We start from the raw sequence: 23,495 nt of genomic DNA, 5'->3' as shown, positions 1-23,495 counted from the left end.
GCTGAAGTAGCTGCTTGCCCTCATGGAACACATTAAAACTTTCAAGAATGACTGAGAGATAAGCTATAGTTACTAAGCTCTGGTTATATGTCAGACATTTTCTCAGAAACGAACAAAGAGGGCCAGTTACTTCAAGGACAACTGACAGTATTTGTTGCCAATGATAAAATTTGGGCTTTCATAAAAAAATCAAATGTTTTGGAAAACTTGTACATGGGCTTGACAGCTTCTCAAAATTTATTATTAGTATTATTTTTTGAGACAGGGCCTCACTGTGTCACTTAGGCTGGAGTACAGTGACATGATTATGGCTCAGTGCATCTTTGACCTCCCAGGCTCAGGTGATTCTCCCACCTCAACCTCTCGAGTAGCTGCAGCTACAGGCATGCACTACCGTGCCCAGCTAATTTTTTTTTAATAGAGATTAGGTTTCGCCATGTTGCCTAGCTGGTCTCGAACTCCTGAGCTCCAGGCTAGAGTGCAGTGGTGCAATCATAGACCCTGAATTCCTGGGCTCAAGCAATCCTTCCCCCTCAGCCTCCCAAAATGCTGAGATTACGGGTGTGAGCCACAATGCACACCCTGCTTTTCAAAGTTGGTAAGACTTGTTTGAAGAGACTGATGGTGGTATTAACAAATGTGATTTTTTTTTTTTGACACTGTATAGTGAAATATGTCAACATATGGAAAATCTGCAGAACTTAAGTGTCAATTGAAAAAAAAATCATGCAAGCACAAAAGATCCATTCCAAGTACAAGATGGATCAATGGATTCTAATGTCACAGAGTACGAAAAATCCAGTGCTATAGATTCTGGCTCTATGTCGCAACTAACCTTTAAGAAACTTTCACTGGTTGAATTTTGGTATAGGATCAAAGAATATCCACAATCAGCTGAAAGGGCTATGAAAATACTTCCCTTTACCAACTACAGGATTTTCTTCATACACTTCAACCAAAATAACCAATCACAACACAGTAAATGCAGAGGCATAAATGTTTTCTGTGGGTACCATGTAACAGACTATTTTAAATGAACTAAATATTTAAAAATTTTTCTCTTTTGAGACAATAATCTCACTTTTGTTTCCCAGGCTAGAGTGCAGTGACGTGATCCGGGCTCACTACAGTCTCAAACTCCTAGGCTCAGGCAATCCTGCCGCTTCCGCTTCTCTAGTAGCTAGAATGACAGGCATGCACCACCACACTTAGCTAGTTTTATTTTAGTTTTATAGAGATGGAGTCTTGCTATGTTGCTCAGGCTGGTTTTAAACTCCCAGCATCAAGCAAACCTCCCATCTCAGCCTCCCAAAGTGCTGGGATTACAGGTGTGAGCCACTGTACTCAAATTTCTCAATTTTAGTTTCCAATAGAGTAAGCAATGATAGATAATCCACACAAACAACAACTCTTTGGGGCCCTCAATTTCTAAAAGTATAAAGAGCCCTGAGATTCACTGTACTCCCTTCCAGCTGCAGAGTGACATGGTCTCAGTCTCTAACATTTCTCTGCAAACTTTCCCAAAAGTGTCATCTGCAGCCTTGGACTTTCTGAGTCCCATCTCCCATTTCTAAGGTTCACTTGACAATTTTCTGATACCCTGTTATCTCTTTACTTTGGTTACATCTCAAATGGATTCCATCCAACTTCCACTGTGAGGCAGGCTTACTCCACACATCTCAGACCCCAAAGCTGCCTAACCTACCCCTCCCCCATGTCTCACTACATGGGGTCCCTAGGCACCACCCTGCCCCTCACTCTGCATTCTCAGCTTCCTCACTGCACTGGCAGAAACCTGCTGCCTCCAGGTCACCCTGTACTGTCATAATCATCATTTTCCTTAAATTATGGCTTTTTTGGTTACTCTCCTACTCACACATACGTCACTGGTTCTTTATACTTTTATGAGTAAAGCCAAGCTCCTTAACCCGCTCAAGCACCCAGACACATTTCAACCCGGCCCCTGCCAACACCATCAGAAGACTGCTCTGCAGACTGGGTGCCCTTGGAGCTGCAGCTCATCTCTCACTCCTACCATGAGCCTCACAGGCACAGGGCTGGGGTCCTGCTCAGCCTCAGTGTTTCTGCAGGGGAATGTCTGGGGAATGGCAGGCAAGAAAGGTAAAAGGGCAGATAGAATTATGTTTCTACTCTAGGTTTTAATCCTCCACGTGGAATCCTAACACCGTGGAAAAGCAGCATGGTTTAATAAGGTAATGAATAAATGGCCTACTTTTTTTGCGTGGCTGCGAAGGAGATGTTGACTGAGAGGCTGTGCCGTTAGTGCTACTCTCTTCTTCCTCTTTAACTTCTACTTTCACTTCAGGTTTCTTTTCATCCACTTCCATTGGTACTGATTTCTGCTCTGCTGTGTCTGTTTCTTCTTTAACTTGGGAAGCTCCTTGCAAATCCTCCTCCATCATCTTGAGAAAAACATTACAGATAACATATGAATATCAAACACCTTTATGTTACCGCAACCTCACTGGAAGACTCTTACAAGCCTAAAACAGGTTTCTTAAAACCTTCCTCTAGTCAGAGTTGCATTTATGATTCCTCTTCTCTTCCGGAAGAAGAAATAAAGCACTTGGTGTTCATTAAGTCGCTTCAACAGAGTCAGTGCAATTATGGTCCTAAATTTAAAAGTGTTTTTTTTTTTTTCCCTTGAGACAGAGTCTGACACCCAGGCTGCAGTGCAGTGGCAAGATCTTGGCTCACTGCAACCTCCCCCTCCTGGGTTCCAGCAATTCTCCTGCCTCAGCCTCCCAAGTAGCTGGCATTACAGGTGCGTGCCACTGCACTCGGCTAATTTTTTATATTTTTGGTAGATGTGGGGTTTCATCATGTTGGCCAGGCTGGTCTCGAACTCCTAACCCCAAGTGATCCACCTGCTCGGCCTCCCAAAGTGCTGGGATTACAGGCGTGAGCCACAGCTCCCAGCCCAATTTAAAAGTTTTTACATGTAAAAGTGCTTTAAAAATTGCACATACTCAGATTTTTCACATACAGACATTTCTAATTTGGAATAAAAATCTCCTTGAAAGTTGGGGCAGGGACCAAAAGTCCTTCTGAGAGGCAGGAGGTGTGGTATGAGACAGGGAGGAGCAATGGGGACTGTGGCTAACTGGAGAGCCCGCCACAGTTGGTGCTCACAACCAGACTGCTGTCATACAGGGATGCAGGCACAATGCTGAAAGCATCTCATTTTTCAAGAAAAGCCAGAAATCTAGAGTTTTATTTGCAATTTCCTGATTTTTAAGGTATTGTGTGGGCCAAACACATTTACAGGGTGGATCCAGCCCACGGTCTGCCAGTTTTCAGCTTCTGCCATAGGTTAATTAGTAAATGAATCCACCACCCCTTCTGTAGTCTACCTCTGCAGAACTAGAAATGAATGGAGAACATAAAATAAAAGACTGTTGGATGATTCTGATATTTCAAATATAAGCCAGTATTCTTCATTTCAGGCAAAATAAACCCACCCCTCATATTTAAAAATGAAAAACCAACCTGTTTTAAGTCAATTTCCTACACACTGAACGATGAACCCACATTCAAACAGAATATTCTAAGTCAGGGATACCCAGGGCAGGCTCCAAGCCTCGCCCGAGGACACCTGGGTGAAGTTGCGATACACAGTCATCAATGCATTCCTAGGGAGCGGCACCCACCTCAGACCTGGGCTCCCCTTTGGATTCACCAGGATCGGGCTCAGTGTCCTCTGTCTGGGTCTCCGTCTTCATTTCCAGCACAGGTACGTCAGGTCCTGGCTGCTGCGAATTGGTTTCTGTGCTAGCCACCGAGGAGGGGGTAGGGACCCTGTTATCAATGCTGGCTGCTGCCTGGGAAAGCTGTGAAAAAACCGAAAGCACTGACTTCAGTAAGCAAGGCAACATAAGTGATCTTCAACTATGCTGCTCATGCAACCTACAATTTCCCGTTAACATTTCTCAATACTGATCCAGCAGGTGCCCTTCAGTGAAACCGAAGAACAGAGGTTAAAGTAGGAATGAGTTCTAGAGGGAGGTAACAGCAGTCAGAGGCACAACTCAGGTCTTGCCACGAAGGCAAAGGAAACAGCAGAGCTTTTCAAACTTTGACATAAAATTATTTTCTCGAAGTTTTCTAGCTAAATCATGAAATCTCGTATTTTGAAATTAATTCCCTTCAATACGGTGGTTAACGTGTATGGTAAAAGGCTGAATTATGAATGTCTAAGCACATCTGAAGGAAGGGAAATCAAGTGCCTACCCAAAGAGAGAGTGTCACCCAGCCTGTGTGAATGGTAGGAACACGGGTGCTGGTGGAGTAAATGAACATTACAAGAAGGAACCACTAAAAGAATTCCTAATTTGCAAATTCTTACTCGATGGAATTTTTTTTTTTTTTTTTTTTTTTTTTTTTTTTTGAGACGGAGTCTCACTCTGTCACCTAGGCTGTAGTACAACGGTGCAATCTCAGCTCAATACAATTTCTGCCTCCCAGCCTCAAGCGATTCTCCCGTCTCAGCCTCTCGAGTAGCTGGGAATACAGGCACCTGCCACCATGCCCGGCTTATTTTTGTATTTTTGTAGAGACAAGGTTTCACAATTTTGGCCAGGCTGGTCTCGAACTCCTGACCTCCGGTGATCTGCCCGCCTCAGCCTCCCAAAGTGGTGGGATTACAGGCGTGAACCACTGCGCCCAGCCTCAATGGAGTTTTAAGTAAACAAACAAAAGATGAACATGTCTCGCTCTGTTGCCCAGGCTGGAGTAGAGTGGTGTGATCTTGGCTCACTGTAACCTGTACCTCCTAGGCTCAAGTGATCTTCCCACCTAAGCCTTCCGAGTGGCTGGGACTACAGGCACACACCACCAGGCTTGTCTAGTTAAAAAAAAAATTTTTTTTTGTAGAGACGAGGTCTCACTATGTTGCCAAGGCTGGTCTTGAACTCATGGGCTCAAATGATTCTCCCACCTAGACCTCCCAAGGTGCTGAAATTACAGGTGTGAACCACCGCGCCTGGCCTGACAGACAATTTTTATGGGAAAATTATCTTCTAAGAGTCTTGGCCCAAAAATAGCAGAGAGAGAGAGGCTTACCGGTGTGCCAGGAGGCTGCGTGTGCACAGGCGTCGGCTGTTGCTGCGATGACTGAGGGGTAGCCACAGACGGGGGCTGAACTGGGGTTTGAGGCTGCGGGGTCACCTGTGCCTGGGCTGCTGCTTGGACTGTAGGGGTGCTCTGGGTTTGGGCAGCACTGGGCACTGAGCCAGGAGTCGGGGTGGGAGTCTGCCCAGAAGACGACACAGGAGTTGATGGCTGAGTGGGAGCTGCTGGCTGGGGAGGAGTCATCCCAGGTGGTGTTGTGTGCTGGAGAGATGGCATGCCAGCAGCCGTGGAAGCAGGAGGCGGTGCTGGGTGCAGTGGTGACTGTGTCACTGGAGGGCAAGGCAGCTGGCTGGCCTGAGGCCCCAGCATGTTGAGAGGGTTAGGAAGAGCAGCACCAGGCACCTGTCCCTACCAGAAACGGACAGAGTATGTTAAAATTATTTCCCTCATTTGAAAATGTGATAAAACATTTGAAAAATTAAATGTATGAAAAAAAATTTTTTTTTTTTTGAGACAGAGTTTCACTCTTGTCGCCCAGGCTGGAATGCAATGGTGCGATCTCGGCTCACTGCAGCCTCCGCCTCCCAGGTTCAAGCAATTCTCTTGTCTCAGCTTCTCGAGTAGCAAGGATTACAGGTGCCCACCACCACGCCCAGCTAATTTTTCTGTTTTTAGTAGAGATTGGGTTTTGCCATGTTGGCCAGGCTGGTCTCAAACTCCTGACCTCAAGTGATCCTCCCGCCTCGGCCTCCCAAAGTGCTGAGATTACAGGCGTGAGCCACCGTGCCCAGCCAAATGTATGGGAATTTAATCACATTTTCTTGGGAGTGTTCTGCTTGTAAAAATTCATCGAGCTATACACTTGTAATGGGCACTCCTCAGTAACAGTAAAACTACACACATTTCTTATAGTCTGATTTATATAATTAAAATAACCATTGAAACTTATGGCTTAAACAAACACATCTACAGCAGTCCCCTCATATCCCCTCGGATACATTCCAAGACGCCCCCCAGTCTTGGAATGCCTGAAACTGCGGATAGTACTGAACCCAATATTAACCAAGATTTTTGGATCTGACAACCAAGGTGGACATTCAGTGACTAACAGGTGGGTAGTGCCTACAGTGTGGAAATGCTGGACAAATAAATGATTCACATCCCTGGTGGCACAGAGTGTGATGGTGAAGGAATTCATCATCCAACTTGGAATGATGGCACTCAATTTAAAACCTTTTTTTTTTTTTTTTTAAAGACAGAGTCTCGCTCTGTCACCCAGTCTGGAGTGCAACGCCGTGATCTTGGCTCACTGCAACCTCCATCTCCTGGGTTCAAATGATTCTCCTGCCTCAGCCTCCTCAGTAGCTGGGATTACAGGCGTGCAACACCATGCCTGGCTAATTAATTTAAAACTTATGAATTGTTTATTCCCAGAATTTTCCATGTAATATTTTTGGACCACAGTTGACCCCAGGTAACTGAAACCTCAGAAAGTGAAATGACAGACTGGGGGGGCTACTGTACATTGACCCAGCCTGTAAGCTTCATGTTCTATAACATGTACCCAATGTTCTTTAACATTTTCTAAGCTTAGCTTAGAAAAAGGTATTTTTTTTAAGTTGCTTCTTCCCTGGGGACTATAAAATAAATAAAAATAAAAGTTACTGACCATAAATATATACATCCATAGGTACCCTTAACAATTAAAAATTAAAAAAAAAAAAACATTCTCTCTGAAACACACACACACACACACACACACACACACACACACACACACACACATTAGTTACTGAAAGAGAACTGTGTCAGTGCAGTGGTTCTATACTGGGGAGACACTTCAGAATTATTTGTGAACATTTTAAAAATGGTTTTGAATCACTGTTCTAGAGCGGGGTTGGCAATCTCCCAGGGCCAAACACACTGAGCTGCTTGTTGCTGTAAATAAAGCTTTATTGGCACACAGCCACCACATTTATGTACCACAGCAGCTTCTGCATTACAAGAACAGAAGTAAATTACGAAAACCAAGACTGAATGGCCTGAAAAGCTGAAAATACTTAGTATCTGGCCCTTTACACGAAGTTTGCTCATCCTTGTTCTAGAGAAATGAAATGTTATGGAAAGTTAAGAATAATCATTTAGTGAGGAAATCTAATATATAATAATGACTTATGCAGTATTATTTCACATTAAAAACTCAAAACAAGGCTGGGTGCGGTAGCTTACTCCTGTAATCCCAGCACTTTGGGAGGCCGAGGTGGGTGGATCACCTGAGGTCAGGAGATCGAGATCAGCCTGGCCAACATGGTGAAACCCCGTCTCTATTAAAAATACAAAAAAAAAAATTAGCTGGGTGTGGTGGCAGGCATCTGTAATCCCAGGTACTTGGCAGGCTCAGGCGGGAGAATCGCTTGAACCTGGGAGGCAGAGGTTGCAGAGCCGAGATGGCACTACTGCACTCCAGTCTGGGCAACAGAGCAAGACCCTGTCTCAAAACAGACAAAAAAAAAAAAAAAAAAAAGAATTTTATCTTTCAGGGAGGATTTGGTCTGTTTTATATACATGTGTATTTTGTATACAGTAGCAATCATATGGACTACAACTAACAAAAGAGGAAAAAAGGAGTAAATGGAAAATCGTTTTCTTCAGCTCTAGATTGAGAAATTAAAAACATTTAACAAGAAGGGAGCTATTGAAATGATTCTGTTAGCTTGATTTCACCTGGCAGTGGAGACAGGTCAAAAGATACGCAAGCCAAATGATCAAGAATGAATTCACGGGTCCTTCTCCCTCCCTTTTTAAAATCCTAATGCCTCTCAGGGTCACGTTAAACTGAGAATTTAAAATACACAAACAAAAAATAAGAAAACAAAAACCCAAAGATCAAAACACAAAAGCACACAAACCAAAAATTCTAAATCCATTCCCACTTTTGCATATAGTTAACCCAGAAAGGATAAGAGAAATTCCAAACAAGGTAAGGACTACAGGACAAAGGTGCGGAAAATAAAGAGAAGCTGATACATAGAAATGAAAGGTTCATTCTGGAATTTTAATTTCCACGAAGGAAGACAGAAAAAAAACAAACAAAACTTAAAACAAAAATTTTATTTCTTATGGAGCCACGGTCCCAGTGGGGCACAGTACCTGTGACACGCCTGTTTGGGCTGGCGGCTGCCCCATGCCCACACTCATCGCCCCGCTGGATGACGGGAACTGGTTCTGTGGCAGAAACTGGCTCTGAGCGGGCGCCTGGGCCATCATGTTGTTGGTGTGTGCACCCATCATGTTCGGAGGCTGAGGCATTCGGGAAGGAGAAATGGCCATCTAAGAGACAACAAGCACCACCAGAGCTGTAGTTTGGAAGCTGATGGCCAGAGTTTTCAAGGTGAGCCAGAATGACCCAAGGCCTCACAACTCCAGAGGATGGCAAGCACAGGGCTCACATCCTGCCGTTCCTCATGGGAAGAGACCACCACTTGCTAAGAACTCCCGGGCTCCTGGGCACCTTACACACTTTCTCAGGCAATCTTTCAAACGAGCCAGCTTCAAAATGTCCTCTGAATAGAAATCAATAGCAGGCTATAATTTAAAGTTTAAGGCATGCCTATGAGTTCTCTAAAGTGTTTAGAAAGCAGCCACGGAAGAGCGAGAGTCAACAGATGCTTACAATTCCCTGCTGGCCACATATCTGAGGCTGCCTTCTCCAGCCTTGGAACTCCCACATTCTCACAAAGCCACATATTCCTATGAATTTGTTATACCAATAAAATAACTAACAGTCAAATAATTCTGTGTAGTAATGATTTTTTTTAAAGGAGAGATAAAAGAAATAAAGCATAACCCAAATTCAAAGGAACAAGAACCAGAGGATTCTCAAGTGACATGAATTCTGCTGCTTTGATAATGTTCCATGTGAGAGGGAGGGCTATCTGCAGCACAGCAAAAGAGAACACTTACCCCTGGCACTGAGCCCATGCTGTTCATCTGGACAGAGTGGTTCATTGGGGAGGCTGCACGAGGTCCCATGGGTGCTTGTGGCAACTGGACATTCCCCAAGGACATGGGGTTAAATGAATTCATCCCTGTAAATGTACCCACAACAGTTCATTAGGAAGAGCACCCACAGGAAAACAGAATTACAACTTGCTAAATAAACTCTAAGTAAAATAAGATGGAACACAGAGGCAACAGAAAACTGAAAAGAAATCACCCAATTAATCAAGATGATGATGGAACACACTTCTCCATATCCAGAGAAAATGGCATCAATGTGGGGGTGGTGACGGTGGCATGGTGACGGGTACCAGGGAAGGACGAGGACATGAAGGCATAAGGTTGGGTAAGACATGAACAAGTAAGTGAGACATTAAACGAGGCTGTGGTGGAGCTGAGCCAGAGGGCAGAGTACCAAACAAAGTATCATAGCAACAAAGAGGGTAAGGAGGTGCCCTGAAAGAAGGACAGCACCCCCACAATCTACAGAAGAGATGTTTCCAGAGACCAGGGCAAGCTTCTGTGCACACCCATACCTAATGCCTCTGGAGCAGCTGGCGCCCATCATCTGAAGATTCCCAGCTCCTTGCTGGGTTTACATTCATTGTTAGAATCTGTGCTAAGACTCCAAACATTCTTTTAATTTTGCAAGCACCTTAAGCATTAAGAAGTGCCCAAGGGTCAGCCGTCCTCAACCTCAGCCTCCTGTAGTTTACAGGAACACCACATCACCGAAAGATACTTCACAGCCAGTAAGTGTCTCCAGACTGTGGTGTCTAGTTCCTTCCAATTTCCAATAATACTCTGTAAACTCTGAGTTCTAAAGAAGCACTAGTTCAAATTAGTCTTAGGACCAACACTAGAATCTGACAGAATCCTTTAGAGAATTTCTGGAAGGTGTTGCCTTAGCGCTGCTGTAGTCATGAGCAGGCTCAAAGGATGACTCACGGAGCACTACCTTCAATGACTACCTAGAAACGGTACCCTCAAATAACTGAGTGCCGATGCAGACCAGGAAGACTTTCCAGGGAGTCTACAATGTAAGCTTCCCCTCTCCTTGAGAATTTTTTTTTTTTTTTTTTTTGAGAATTTTTTTTAAACAAAATGAAAAACAATTACTAAGAACAGCACTTAAAGAAATCTGTATTCACCCAGATGTGCTGGCAGGGAGGTTGCTAAGTGCATAACTAGAAAACATCTATTCCAATATTCTGCTGGCAAACAGCAGGCTCATCATACCCCACGCCAGCAGCATCTTCCTATCCAGGCTGAAGTCCTGGACCAATCCCCAACACAGAATTGAGCCACTTTCCAAAGGCTCAATTTCTCTGACTCCTTGATTTCTTTCTTTTTTTCTTTGAGATGAGGTTTCGCTCTTCTTGCCCAGGCTGGAGTGCGGTGGTGCGATCTCAATTCACTGCAGCCTCCGCCACCTGGGTTCAAGTGATTCTCCTGCCTCAGCCTCCCAAGTAGCTGGGATTACAGGCGTGCATCACCATGCCCGGCTAAATTTTGTATTTTTAATAAGAGACGGGGTTTCACCATGTTGGCTAGGCTGGTCTCAAACTCCTGACCTCAAGTGATCCTCCTGCTTCGGCCTCCCAAAGTGCTGGGATTACAGGTGTGAGCCACTGCGCCCAGCCTGACTCCTTGATTTCTTTCACCCCTCAAATCTAGTCCATCAAAACAAGTCCCTGATAAGTTTTTTTTCCATAATATCAGCTTATCCACCAAGTCTTTTCCAGGATGCAATACAAACACAACTTTTTTTTTTTTTTTTTTGAGACGGAGTCTCGCTCTGTTGCCCAGGCTGGAGTGCAGTGTCGCAATCTCGGCTCACTGCAAGCTCCACCTCCTGGGTTCACGCCATTCTCCTGCCTCAGCCTCTCTGCGTAGCTGGGACTACAGGCGCCCGCCACCACGCCCGGCTAATTTTTTTTTTTGTATTTTTAGTAGAGACGGGGTTTCACCGTGGTCTCGATCTCCTGACCTCGTGATCCGCCCGCCTTGGCCTCCCAAAGTGCTGGGATTACAAGCGTGAGCCACCGCGCCTGGCCGAACACAACTTTTAAAATGATCTCTACCTTCCTTCCCAAACTACTCTGCAAACCACAGCAAAGACTCTTTCCTCAGAGTCTTCTGGATAATGTCACCATCTTGTTTCACAACCTGGAAAAATGTCCTCCTGCTTCGGTCTCAATGGTCAAGAGCTACAAGGTTTTCAAATGCTCCCTACCCCAAAATAAAAATAACTGCTTCAACCAACCAAAAACCAGAGGCTCTCTACTTAAGAACCTTTCAAGGTTGTTGAGAAAGCTGCTGCCACCCCAATCTGGCACAGGACCTGTGTGTACACTCTCTCCAGAAGTTGACATCCAGCCAGCTGGGCAGGTTTTAACCCCTAGGGCCAAGAGCAGCCCGTGCCATCCCCATTTCAGCCTCTGCAAGTCCTCAGCAGTCTAGGACTGTCTTGCATGCTTCTCCTTCTCAGCATTCAGAAGCACTCCCTCCCCACATCTAGAGTGCTCTTTCTCGGACTCTTCCTAAGAGTAATGTATCATGCCCCCTTCATCATCCATTAAAAAAACAAAAAGCTGGCCGGGCACGGTGGCTCACGCCTGTAATCCCAGCACTTTGGAAGGCCAAGGTGGGCGGATCAAAAGGTCAGGAGATCGAGACCATCCTGGCTAACAAGGTGAAACCCCATCTCTACTAAAAAAAAAAGACACAAAAAATTAGCTGGGCGTGGTGGCAGGCGCCTGTAGTCCCAGCTACTATGGAGGCTGAGGCAGGAGAATGGCATGAACCCAGGAGGCGGAGCTTGCAGTGAGCCGAGATCGTGCCACTGCACTCCAGCCTGGGCAACAGAGTGAGATTCCGTCTCAAAAAAAAAATAACATAACATAACATAACATAACATACATAACATAACATAACCTAACATAACGTAAAACATAACATAACGTAACAACATAACACAACACAACACAACACAACACAACACAACACAACACAACATAACATAATGTAACGTAAAATAAAAAGCTAAGGCCGGGTGCAGTGGCTCACGCCTGTAATCCCAGCACTTTGGGAGGCTGAGGTGGATGGATCACAAGGTCAGGAAATCGAGACCATCCTGGCTAACACGGTGAAACTCGTCTTTTTTAAAAATACAAAAAATTAGCCAGGCATGGTGGTGGGCGCCTGTAGTCCCAGCTACTCAGGAGGCTGTGGCAGGAGAATGGCGTGAACCCAGGAGGCGGAGCTTGCAGTGAGCCGAGATCGCGCCACTGCACTCCAGCCTGGGCGACAGAGTGAGACTCCATCTCAAAAAAATAAAAATAAAATAAAATAGAAATAAATAAATAAAGAGCTAAATACTGCTTCTTATCTCTTGGAAGATCTTTCCTATAATCTCCAAACTTCATACTGTAAACATACCCATACTACCTGTAGAACTGAATTCTGCTCATCAGCAAAGGAATGGAAAGAAGAAAGGGTTAGAAAGAAATACACACGGGGAGAGGAAAAAACAGTGAAAGTTATGGCTGTTGAATGTTAAACTAAAATATGATTCACAGCAAACAGTTCAATACCTTGAGAAACTTGCATGCGATTCACTGGCAGGGACAGGGGTCCATCTACGGTGGCAAAACAAAAACAAAAACAAAACCACCCTAGTTATTTAATATAATCCTTGATTCAGGAAAAGGAAATTTCTTATTAGGGCTTCAAACTTAAAAGGGAAAACAGCCAACAGGTCCAAAAGCACGTGTGTTCCAATGCCAGCGCACACTGTAAAGGGCCTTCCCAAGAGAGAAACTCAGTGTCCCAACATGGCCTGAGGCAGGTGGTCAGGGCCACTGCCATATCAACAGCTTCTGCAGGGCATGCATCAGATATTCTAATTCTCTGTTCTTAGAAATACACCCCAAACACGAAGGAAAATCAAGGAAACAGGCTAAGGGATGGCAGTAGGAAATAAAATCCTTACTTGGAGGTCTCACAGGTTGTGCCTGTGGAATCACAGGGGGCTGAGCCCCCGGGGCTGGTAAGGCTGGCTGGTTCCCCAAGATGCCTTGTTTATGTAAACGCGACCTCCGTTTTTCTTCTAGTTCTTTTTGTATCTTGTAGATTTTCTCTGCTAATAAGTGATAATATTCATCCTAAAAAGCAATAATATTCAATATGAAACACTTAAAACTGTAAAAAGCAACTGAATGATCTGTGTTGTAGGTTCTAACTAATGAACTTCTTCATTGAGTGCACTGGCAAAAGCAGTAGGCAAATACCTGATACACCAGAAGCCCACATTCTTGCTAAATTCCCAATGACTTTATAGGACATATCAAATAGTAGGTACTAATACATGTTCCATTTCATTCAAATGAACTTTTTGAATATTCACTGATGCTAGCAATATTACAATACCACCTACTATGAAAAATATATCCCATGGATATAATGTAAATTTATATACTCCATGTACCAATGTAGCTAATCAAGAGAGTTCTGCAGGAAATTTGTGTCTTATCTGGGAAGTCTCCTTGGCCAGTGGCCTCAAGGTGAGGAATCTGTCCCAACTACACAGATTCCACTATTTCCAGATAACAAAGCAGACAAATGTAGTGCTGTCTACTACAGATGCTGTAGAGGCCAAAGCACAGTAAGCAGCAACCTACCCTGCTGTTGGCAGACTCGTACATGTCCCCTTCCACTTTCTTAGCATAGGCTACCAAGTTTTCCATGCGGCGATCCTTTAGAGCTGCGGGATCAGGTGTTGGGAAGATGGCTTGGACGCTGAAAAAATAACACATCTATCAAACTACTTTTTTTTCTTTCTTTTTTTTTTTTAAAGACATAGGGTTTCGGCCAGGCGCAGTGGATCACGCTTGTAATCCCAGCACTTTGGGAGGCTGAGGCGGGATAATCACCTGAGGTCAGGAGTTTGAGATCCGCCTGGCCAACGTGGTGAAATCCTGTCTCTACTAAAAATACAAAAATTAGCTGGGCATGGTGGTGGGTGTCTGTAATCCCAGCTACTCAGGAGGCTGAGGCAAGAGAATTGCTTGAACCCAGGAGGCAGAGGATGCAGTGAGCTGAGATCGTGCCATTGCACTCCAGCCTGGGCGACAGAGTGAGACTCCGTATCAAAAAGAGGAAAAAAAAAAAAAAGACACAGGGTCTTGCTCTATCGCCCAGGCTGGAGTACAGTGGCATGATCATAGCTCACTGCAACGTTGAACTCCTGGGCTCAATGATCTTCCCACCTCAGCCCCTAAAGTAAGCTGGGAAGTACAGGTGCACACCACCATGCCCGGCTAATTTTTAAATTTTCTGTAGAGATGGAGTTTTATTATGTTGCTCCGGCTGGCCTGAACTCCTGGGCTCTCGCAATCCTCCCACCTCAGCCTCCCAAAGCACTGGGATTACAAGTGGGGGCCACTGCACCTGGCCTGAAGCTACTTCCAATGCCGTCAAATGAGCACTACAAAATTAGGATCATGTATCTCTGGTGGCAATACAGTGTGGAGAGAAATGCCAAGCCTCTCTTGCCTACCATATCAATACATGAATGAAGTAACTCCCTGGAGACAATCCTGACCTATCAACTTATCTACACATCAAACACATCAATATTTTGCTATTAACAAGTATGTGCTGGGTCATTTCCAGAATAACACGATTTTCAAATCGCTGATTTTTAAACTACTTATTACTAAAAAAATTTTGATCAAAATAAGGAAGGGAAAAAACTCAAAGGGAATATAAGTCTAGCTCATTTAAAATAACTAGCTCAACAAAGTTAGGCTTGGTGTGGTGGCTCATGCCACCCAGCACTTTGGGAGGCCAAGGCAAGAGGATTACTTGAGGCCAGGAGTTTGAGATCAGCCTGGGGAACCTGGCAAGACTCCGTCTCTCTCTCTCAACAACAACAACAACAAAAAGGCCGGGTGCGGTGGCTCATAATCCCAGCACTTTGGGAGGCTGAGGTGGGCAGATCACTTGAGGTCAGGAGTTTGAGACCAGCCTGGCCAACGTGGTGAAATCCTGTCTCTACCAAAAACACAAAAACTAGCTGGGGGGTGTGGCACGCGCTTGTAATCCCAGCTACTTGGGAGGCTGAGGCAGGAGAATCACTTGAACCTGGGAGGCAGAGGTTGCAGTGAGCTAAGATTGCGCCACTGCACTCCGGTCTGGGCAACAGAGCGAGACTCTGTCTCAGAAAAAAAAAAAAAGTTAACTGTTAACTTTCTGTTATGTTAACTAACTGTAAGGTAATAATGACATGCCATCTATACTCTAAACTTTTCTAATTCTGAGGGGTCTCCACAACTAGAATCTGGAACTACAAAATAAGGTGAGGCTCTTGAGCTAACCCCAGCCCCCTCATGCAGCCTGAAGTGCAGAAGCACATTAAGGCCAGGCTGCACTGACGGTCTTTGCCTCGGTGATAGGGGCTGCAAGTCAGTGCCCCTCGGCAGTACAGAGCCACCAATGTTCTTTGTCACTCCCGCTCACCGAGGACATACAGTGCGGGAATCTGGCCTGCCTAGGGCTGCTAGAACTCTACCAGCACTGAGAGAGGCTCCCTAAATAAGCACGTGACTTGTATTGGCTACCATCTGGTAGCCAATGGGCAACACAGGAACATCTACGAAACTGCAAAACTGTTACGTACAGTTTATGCACTAGATGGCTCCGCAGGTCCTGAGTGACATGTTCGTGCCAGCCTTTCCTTACACCGGTGCTGGAAGGAGGAGCTGCTGTTGGTATAGTGCTGAGGGTTCCAATGTTACCAGAGCTGGAGCCATCGTTCATCAGTGGGCTAAGGAGGAAATAAAGACACTTCATTCATCTACTGAAGCGACTCAAACACACTTTGTCTAATAAGGTTCTTCTACCACCACATGTGACTTTTAAAAGTTTAAGTCAGGAGAGCCAAGTGATGTAAATAAATAAAACTTAAACTATGTTTAATCTGTTATCTGCTCTACATTTATAATTAAAGAAAAAAAGGAAAACAGCATTCACCCCTCACCACCCCACTTAAACTATTTTCTCTACCACACATTTAGAAAGAATCAGTTTTGTGTGGTTCTCAGTCCATGCTCCTGTCGGACTGTCATTCAGAACTGAAACAGGGTCTTACTTTGTGGCCCCCAGGGAAGTCGGAAGAGCTGATTCTGAAATCAAGTTTGGGGGCTGCTGATCTGTTGTTATTCCTCCTGCTGGAATGTTCATTGGATTATTTCCTTTAAAGACAGAAAAGAAATCAATCAACTCTTACATTTTAATATATACTTCAAAGTTTTGATGACAGATAACCAACATGTCAGCATATAAACAATTGGTGATTATTTAAATAAGTGATTCTGGCCAGTTATAGTAAGCACTGAGGCAGGAACTCTGAGTGTCATATTTTCAATAATGGTAAGCAACGTGCACAAATAATCAGTAGACACCCTCCCCACTCTACTTGGTAACCAAAGTAAGGTGTGTTTATGGAGGTTAGCTGGTATCTAAGTGAAAAAGTTATAAATGACCCATATGCAGCCTCTTAGTTTCATTCTGCTTCATTAGTATCACTCCTGAGTGATTCAGCTGCACTGACACATACCTCTGTGTCTCCACCCCCAATATCAGAAAATAAAATCATAGAAATTAAGCTCAGAAAAAAAATATACAGGTCAATTTGTCTACAATCTTCATATTAAAGGAAAGGAAAGCTGAGACTAAAAAAAGTAAAGCTAGTCCCAAATTATACCATCAACAGGAGAGGAGTTAGATTAACACTTGGGTCTCAGGATTCTAATCCAGTCTCCTGGCCAGTATTAGTGAGACATTCATTAGGGCAGTTGTTTTCCAAAAAGCAACAAATAGAATGACTTTAGCTGGGCATATTTTAAGGAGTAATTTTTAAGTGTAAAATAGTTATTCTATTAGGGAAAGAAGAAAACTAGCACAACTAGTCAGCCAGTCTTGACTTCACAGACATCACTGCTTAGCTTAAGCCTAAATGTAAAGGGACAATGTCCACTTAAAGAAAAATATTAAGGAAACCATATGCAGAAGTGGCAAAATCATGGCGATGTGTGAGCAAATGACCAAAGGCTGGCAAATAATGGGCTGGGGTGACAAAAGAAATGCTGACATGACCAGCAGCCTGAGCCAAGAGCTTCCAGGACTTCTGTCATTAACTTGCTGAAGTCCAGGCTGGTCACTTCCAACTGAGGGGTAGACCCTAATCAAGATGTGTGAGAAACTGGCACACACAAGTTCTCCATCAAATAAATGACAACAGTCAGCACGAGGTGTCCAGTCAGCATCCTGACTTGTGAGATCTGCATTCTGAGCCACATGGCACATTCTTTATGAAAACTGTCCAGAAAGAAGTGGCACAGCAAGCAACAAAAACATTGCTTCATTTGCAAATGCTGCTCTTTTTCATAAGCATGTAACATTTTCCTTGCATCAGATACTTCAGCTTTTTCCTAGGAGATTTTTATTTCAACCACTGTAGTAAAAAACACAAAACAAACTGAAAACTGCCTTGGGTTCCATCACTCCACTCCCTTTGCTGCATGTGGACAAGTAAGAACGAAGTTGAGAGTTCCTTCACCTACCCAGGGGGTTGAGAGTCCTCATCTGCTGGTGGGTTTGAGGCTGTGCTGGTTGCTGGCCAGGAACCTGAGGCTGCAGCTGCGTCTGGGGCTGGTTCATGTAGGGGAGTCCGAGAGCAGCATAGGCTCGCTGCATGGAGCTGGGGTCTATGGGATTTGGGTTACTTAAAGAAGTGGCATTCTGTTGCCCTGTGCCAACAGAACCAATTGTGTTTTGAATTCCACTAGCTGGAGACCCCAGGATGGCTATAACGACAAACAGACAGACAGACAAACAAGAATGGTAAGTAAAAGGGAGAAGCCCACAAATGATATAAAAACTATTGAGAGGCAAATATATTTCATCAAAATACTATACATGAATATCATAAAGCAGTAAACTAGGCTAGGGAGAAAGGAACTGTGCTGAAGGACTCATTTATTCTGCCTAGCAGTAAGTGAGGAACAAAAAGTCAAAGAAAAGTCAAGTTTCTATCTTAGCATGCAACAGATCATAAAATCTTACAGATATCACTTGAAAAAAATTAGTATGTCTTAAAACCTAGAGACTCCTCAAGAAGTCAGTTCCAGGGAGTGGCAAATGTATGACAAGGGAAACATCTGATTCTCGGGGGACCAGCAGACACCTCTGGGATGAACAGAGGAGCCCCCTCCTGTTGACCCCAATCCTGTCCTTCACTGCTTACCTGCACAGGTACAGAGGGCTTAAGAGAAGGAGCAGAGATGATACCTGGTCGGTCAGTTTTAATTAATAAATCTATGATGCGCTCTTATAAATCACATAATTCCAAGTCCTTGAAACTTACACAAACAATGACAGCATGAACATATCCTTCTGACGGGATTCCTATGCAGCAGAGCACCATGCTGAGCTCTCTGGCTACATGAAGCTGTTCAAGAAATACTGTACTTGATTGACTGACTGAGCTGTTTGAAATTAAGGTTGGAGTGAGGCTTTGCAATTCCGCATGGGTCTTATTATCCAGGGGCCACCTCAGCACCTCTGATATTCAAGAGGTGGCTCTGCCTCACGCAGCCAACGTCAGCTTCTGCTACCTAGGCCCACTGCTGGCTGGCAGGGAAGTTGCCCCTCCAGCTAGCTAACCCCAGGAGACTAAAGGAAAAATTGGTGTTAACATAAGGAGCTCCATCCCAAAGGGGTTCCAAGGTAATGGAGAGACAACTCCATTACCTTGCACCAACTTGGACATTTCAAGGTCAATTCGTCTACCCACCTACCTACCCACCCGTTACCTGTTTGCCTGCCCACTCATTTGTCCCAACAACCCAAATGTTGTTGTGTGAAAATTTATCATATGGCAGAAGTTCTATGTCATACTATTTATTCTTATTTTTGAGTTCCTTTCTAACGTCCACAAATTTTAGAGTCATGTTAAAAACAGCATCTTATAGTGTTGCTGCTATAACACACCATTTTTGATACATAAAACACGACCACAAAGCCTTCCTTTCAAATTCCAACCACTATGTTTAACAGTAATATTCTCACATTCAACCATCAGTGCACCTATAATAACCCCAATACTTACCAGAGCAACTTAATTAAACTAAAATGTGTGAAAAAAAAATTCCTGGTAATTATACATTCCATACTATTAACTTTTCTAATAACGATATTCAGATCAACTCATTAACACTCATCAGACACAATTATACACACCAAGCACTCATTAACATAAATGAAAAGCAACTCCCAAGGTGCACTTTATGACAAGTGTGTAGCTGAAGTAAGTCATGCACAATACCTTTAAAAGTATTCTAATACTTACTACTCCCCAAAACTTTAAACATGTGTCCACCATACTTCTGAAACCGACAGCCTACATTTTTAAGAAGCACTATGGTATAGAAATCAAAGTTAACAGTGGCAGGATAGTTTATTTTTCTATAACCTTACGATGTAAGGAAGAACAGGGCTACACTATATTTCACACACATGGTGATGGACTGTGGAGAGGAACTTAAAGGAAACAAAGTATGGAGCCTTCCATCTCCTCGTGAACGCTTTATTGACTTCTTCCTACTACATTTCCCTTTTATCCACACTTCCCCAAGTGCCATCTACCTAACCAAAATGCCCCACCTTACAGTGAATGCCACTCCTAAGCCCACAGCCACTTACAGGGCAGCCAACGCCTCATACTCACACAGGCCTCCCATGCAAGCTGCTGACATGGTCACTGCGTTTTGTGTTAAAGGCATTCATTTTCTAAACGTAAACATTATATTTTTATTTTAAAAGAAAATATACCTATGAGAGGCATTTGGAACTCATCATTTCTAAAATTCAGAAGCAAAGGAAATTATGAACAAATAAAGAAGGTCTCTGCCATTTAAGCATGGCTGAATTTGAAGTCGAAATGATGCTATTCGATGAAATGACACCAATACTGAAGGGTAAGGGTACTCAGGCATTCACTGCGGGGTGATGGCTGACTGAAAGGGAAGTCATTACGTACAAGCCACCATCAACTGTACTGCAACCTCAAGGTGCTCCACATGCTCCATGGTGGTATTCCCGATCCCTCTCTGAAATCCCACAGTGCCTCCTGTACCCCTGCTTGTCTTTAGACACTGACCCTTCGTGTATTCACTCACTCACATGACAGACTCAGTGAGTACACTCTGCCAGACTCCCAGATACGGTGTGGGCACAATCTCTGCATTCCCTGAGCCTAGGGACAACAGATTATCTAATAATCACCTAACGCACCCAAACTGCACCTTGGAACCCTGGGACAGGGAAAATCAGACTCATCTCACGTTCCCTGTGCATCCCTGAAAGGTGGGATGAACGTCAAACTTGGTTTTGCTCTTCACCAGCTGCCACATAGGCCACGTAACCTGCTGTGCAGAGTCCAGGGGACATGCCAGGTATAGTGCAGCGGCCAGCACACCGTGGGCCCTCGCAGCGCAGCCCATGGAGTGCCTTGCAACTGAACAGAAATGCACGGAGATTGGTCCATCTACCTGGCATCCCTAAGGATGAAGTTTCTCTATTCATCCCTTCTGCATTATTGCCACTTAACCTCTTCCACTGTCAAGGCCGTGTGCTCATTTGGCCATTTTTACATCTTTTTTCCTTGCTAGAGCATAAAGCTCTAACTTTTAGGAAGTCACAACACACCTGCAGTGCACTAACACACTGGCCGGGTTCTTCTGGGCCCATCAAGCAACACTCCTGTCCCGGATATTTACCTCTTTAAAGCTCCCCAACATCCCCCAGACTCACCACCCCTTCTGATGTCTCTGCAGAAGGAGGCTATGACCTATGAACAAAAGGCCAAGTTTTATAGCAGGCTCCTTCTCGGACTCACCTGCCACTCTTCATGCACAAACAATGTTCCACTAAGAGGCCGGGTACGGCCGGGTGCAGCTGGGTGCAGTGGCTCACGCCTGTAATCCCAGCACTTTGGGAGGCCGAGGCGGGTGGATCACCTGAGGTCAGGAGTTCGAGACCAGCTTGGCTAATAACATGGTGAAACCCCATCTCTATTAAAAATACAAAAATTAGCTGGGTCTGGTGGTGCGTGCCTGTAATCTCAGCTACTTGGGAGGCTGAGGCAGGAGAATGGCTTGAACCTAGGAGGTGGAGGTTGCAGTGAGCTGAGATCACACCTCTACACTCCAGCCTGGGCAACAGAGAGACTCTGTCTCAAAAAAAAAAAAAAAGAAAATAGGAATGTTCCACTAAGAGGTTCCCTGTACAGTCTATGTTGCTGATGCAAAGCACTCAGTTACTCAGACAACTTCAGCCCCTAATCATTCTCAATAAAACTGAACACCATTTGGAAATTCAGTGAAAACGGACACGAATCAAATCTCCAAACTTTGTGAGGGTAGGGGGAGATACACCATGAAGCAGAGCAGTAGTTGCTACAGCTGATCCTTCAGCAGTACGAGAGTGAGCCACGGGGTCACCCAACGCAGGCCAGAAACACAGTGCTTGCGGGAGGCAAAACTTGTGTATGGGGAGGGCCAGCTGCGGGGCTTGAGTCCGCCTGGTTTTGGTATACTTGGGGGGTCATGGAACCAGTTTCCCCAGGATACCAAGACACTTAGATTCCTACTAAAAAAGCAAGGCTAGAATTTATTCAGGTGGCTTACGCCTGTAATCCCAGCACTTTGGGAGGCTGAGGGTGGGGGGGATCACCTGAGGTCAGGAGTTCAAGACCAGCTTGGACAACATGGTGAAACCCCATCTCTACTAAAAATACATAAAGTAGCCAGGCATGGTGGCATGTGCCTGTAATCCCAGCTACTCGGGAGGCTGAGGCAGGAATCACTTGAACTAGGGAGACGGAGGTTGCAGTGAGCCAAGGTCGTGCCACTGCACTCCAGCCTGGGTGACAGAGTGAGACTTCGTCTCAAAAAAAAAAAAAAAAAAAAAAAAAGGAATTTATTCAGACCTGCAGACATCTCTACAAAGTTGCTGGTGACACCACCGTACCTTGCGGGCATTGTGTAGGCCAGGACCTACTTCCTACCTGGCACCTTCCTATGCACAGCGTGAGGCACGACAGTGAAGAGAAGCACTGAGGGGGACCCAGGCACTGCCAGGCTGGAGACTCAGCCTCCTATCAGACATGGCCACAAGCCCTCAAGCAAAAGGCTTTCTTCAGAAGCCAAGTGACACTGGTGCAGTGACAATGCTCCTTGCTAGCAAGGAGCAAAGCCGATCAGATGAAAGACATCACCCACAACCCTTTGGTGCTTAAGTCAGGGTCAATCAAGCCCACCATTCTCTCTACAGCCTTCCGATTCTGCTCCTTGCTGTCTGCCATCCCACGACAGTCTGTCAAAAGAGGTGAAAATCTCTGAAGGGCCCTCAAGTGAACAAAGGGCCTGCTCCACACACACTCACTGGGCACCTGATGGGCTATTCGATGAGCGGCAGCTCAAACGAGGGAGATCTTGACTCCATATAATAAAAGGAGTTCTTTTTCTTTTTTTGTTTTGTTTTTTTGAGATGGAGTCTCGCTCTGTCGCCCAGGCTGGACTGCAGTGGTGCGATCCTGGCTCGCTGCAACCTCTGCCTCCCGGGTTCATCAAGTGATTCTCCTACCTCAGCCTCCCACCTCAGGATACTGAGTAGCTGCGACTACAGGCGCATGCTGCCATGCCCAGCTAATTATTTGTATTTCAGTAGAGACGGGGTTTCACTGTGTTGCTCAGGCTGGTCTTGAACCTGAGCTCAGGCAATCTGCCTGCCTCACTCAGCCTCCCAAAGTGCAAGGATTACAGACGTTAACCACTGCGCCCGACCAAAAGGAGGTGTTCTAAACAATCTGAGGCACCTACAGATGGAACATGTTGCCAGGTGAAGCGGTGGGTGCTACACTCATGGGGATGCCCGGCAGCAGCTGGGGCCATGGCTGACGCAGCCAGGACAGTGCGTGCATTAGCCTGGCTCTGGGGCGACCCTACGCGTTTGCTTCGACAGTCCCTGGGGGACTCTGGGTTGGAAAGCCCGTGGTCTCTCTCTCAGAGAATGACTCAAACCCTCTCACCAGCACTGGCCCAGATACCTGGTCTTTCAAGGCATCCAGAGCAGCGCATCTCAGATTTTAATGTGCACACTAATCACCCGGGATTTTTATAAAAATGCAGGTTTTAATACAAGAGGTCTGAAATGGGGGCCCAATTTCTTTATTGCTTACAAGCAACCTGGGAGCGCCTCTATGGCTTGCCTGAGGCCTACACTTTGAGCAGCAAGAACTTCACACGTGAGGCAACATAAGCCCCAAGAAGGGAACCTGG

The 23,495-nt window shown here is 45.0% G+C and overlaps 1 protein-coding gene across 2 annotated transcripts in view; it reads right to left on the bottom strand.

The window, feature by feature from the left end:
- CREBBP (CREB binding protein) overlaps window positions 1-23,495 on the bottom strand; it is a 156,463-nt gene that overhangs the window by 40,717 nt on the left and 92,251 nt on the right. For both annotated transcript variants that reach the window (XM_003269219.4, XM_012497415.2), the window contains 11 exons: window positions 17,718-17,960; window positions 16,244-16,346; window positions 15,773-15,919; window positions 13,773-13,890; window positions 13,085-13,256; window positions 12,687-12,731; window positions 9,055-9,179; window positions 8,242-8,421; window positions 5,083-5,499; window positions 3,672-3,851; window positions 2,234-2,423 (listed from right to left, as the gene is read on the bottom strand). In XM_003269219.4, the coding sequence (XP_003269267.1) occupies window positions 2,234-2,423; window positions 3,672-3,851; window positions 5,083-5,499; window positions 8,242-8,421; window positions 9,055-9,179; window positions 12,687-12,731; window positions 13,085-13,256; window positions 13,773-13,890; window positions 15,773-15,919; window positions 16,244-16,346; window positions 17,718-17,960 (1,920 nt within the window). The remainder of the gene's footprint in view (window positions 1-2,233; window positions 2,424-3,671; window positions 3,852-5,082; window positions 5,500-8,241; window positions 8,422-9,054; window positions 9,180-12,686; window positions 12,732-13,084; window positions 13,257-13,772; window positions 13,891-15,772; window positions 15,920-16,243; window positions 16,347-17,717; window positions 17,961-23,495) is intronic.

Source organism: Nomascus leucogenys, chromosome 18, assembly GCF_006542625.1.
Source record: "Nomascus leucogenys isolate Asia chromosome 18, Asia_NLE_v1, whole genome shotgun sequence".
Lineage (NCBI taxonomy): Eukaryota > Metazoa > Chordata > Mammalia > Primates > Hylobatidae > Nomascus > Nomascus leucogenys.
Note: the sequence above shows the minus strand (reverse complement) of the source record. Positions and strands in the feature narration are given on the sequence as shown.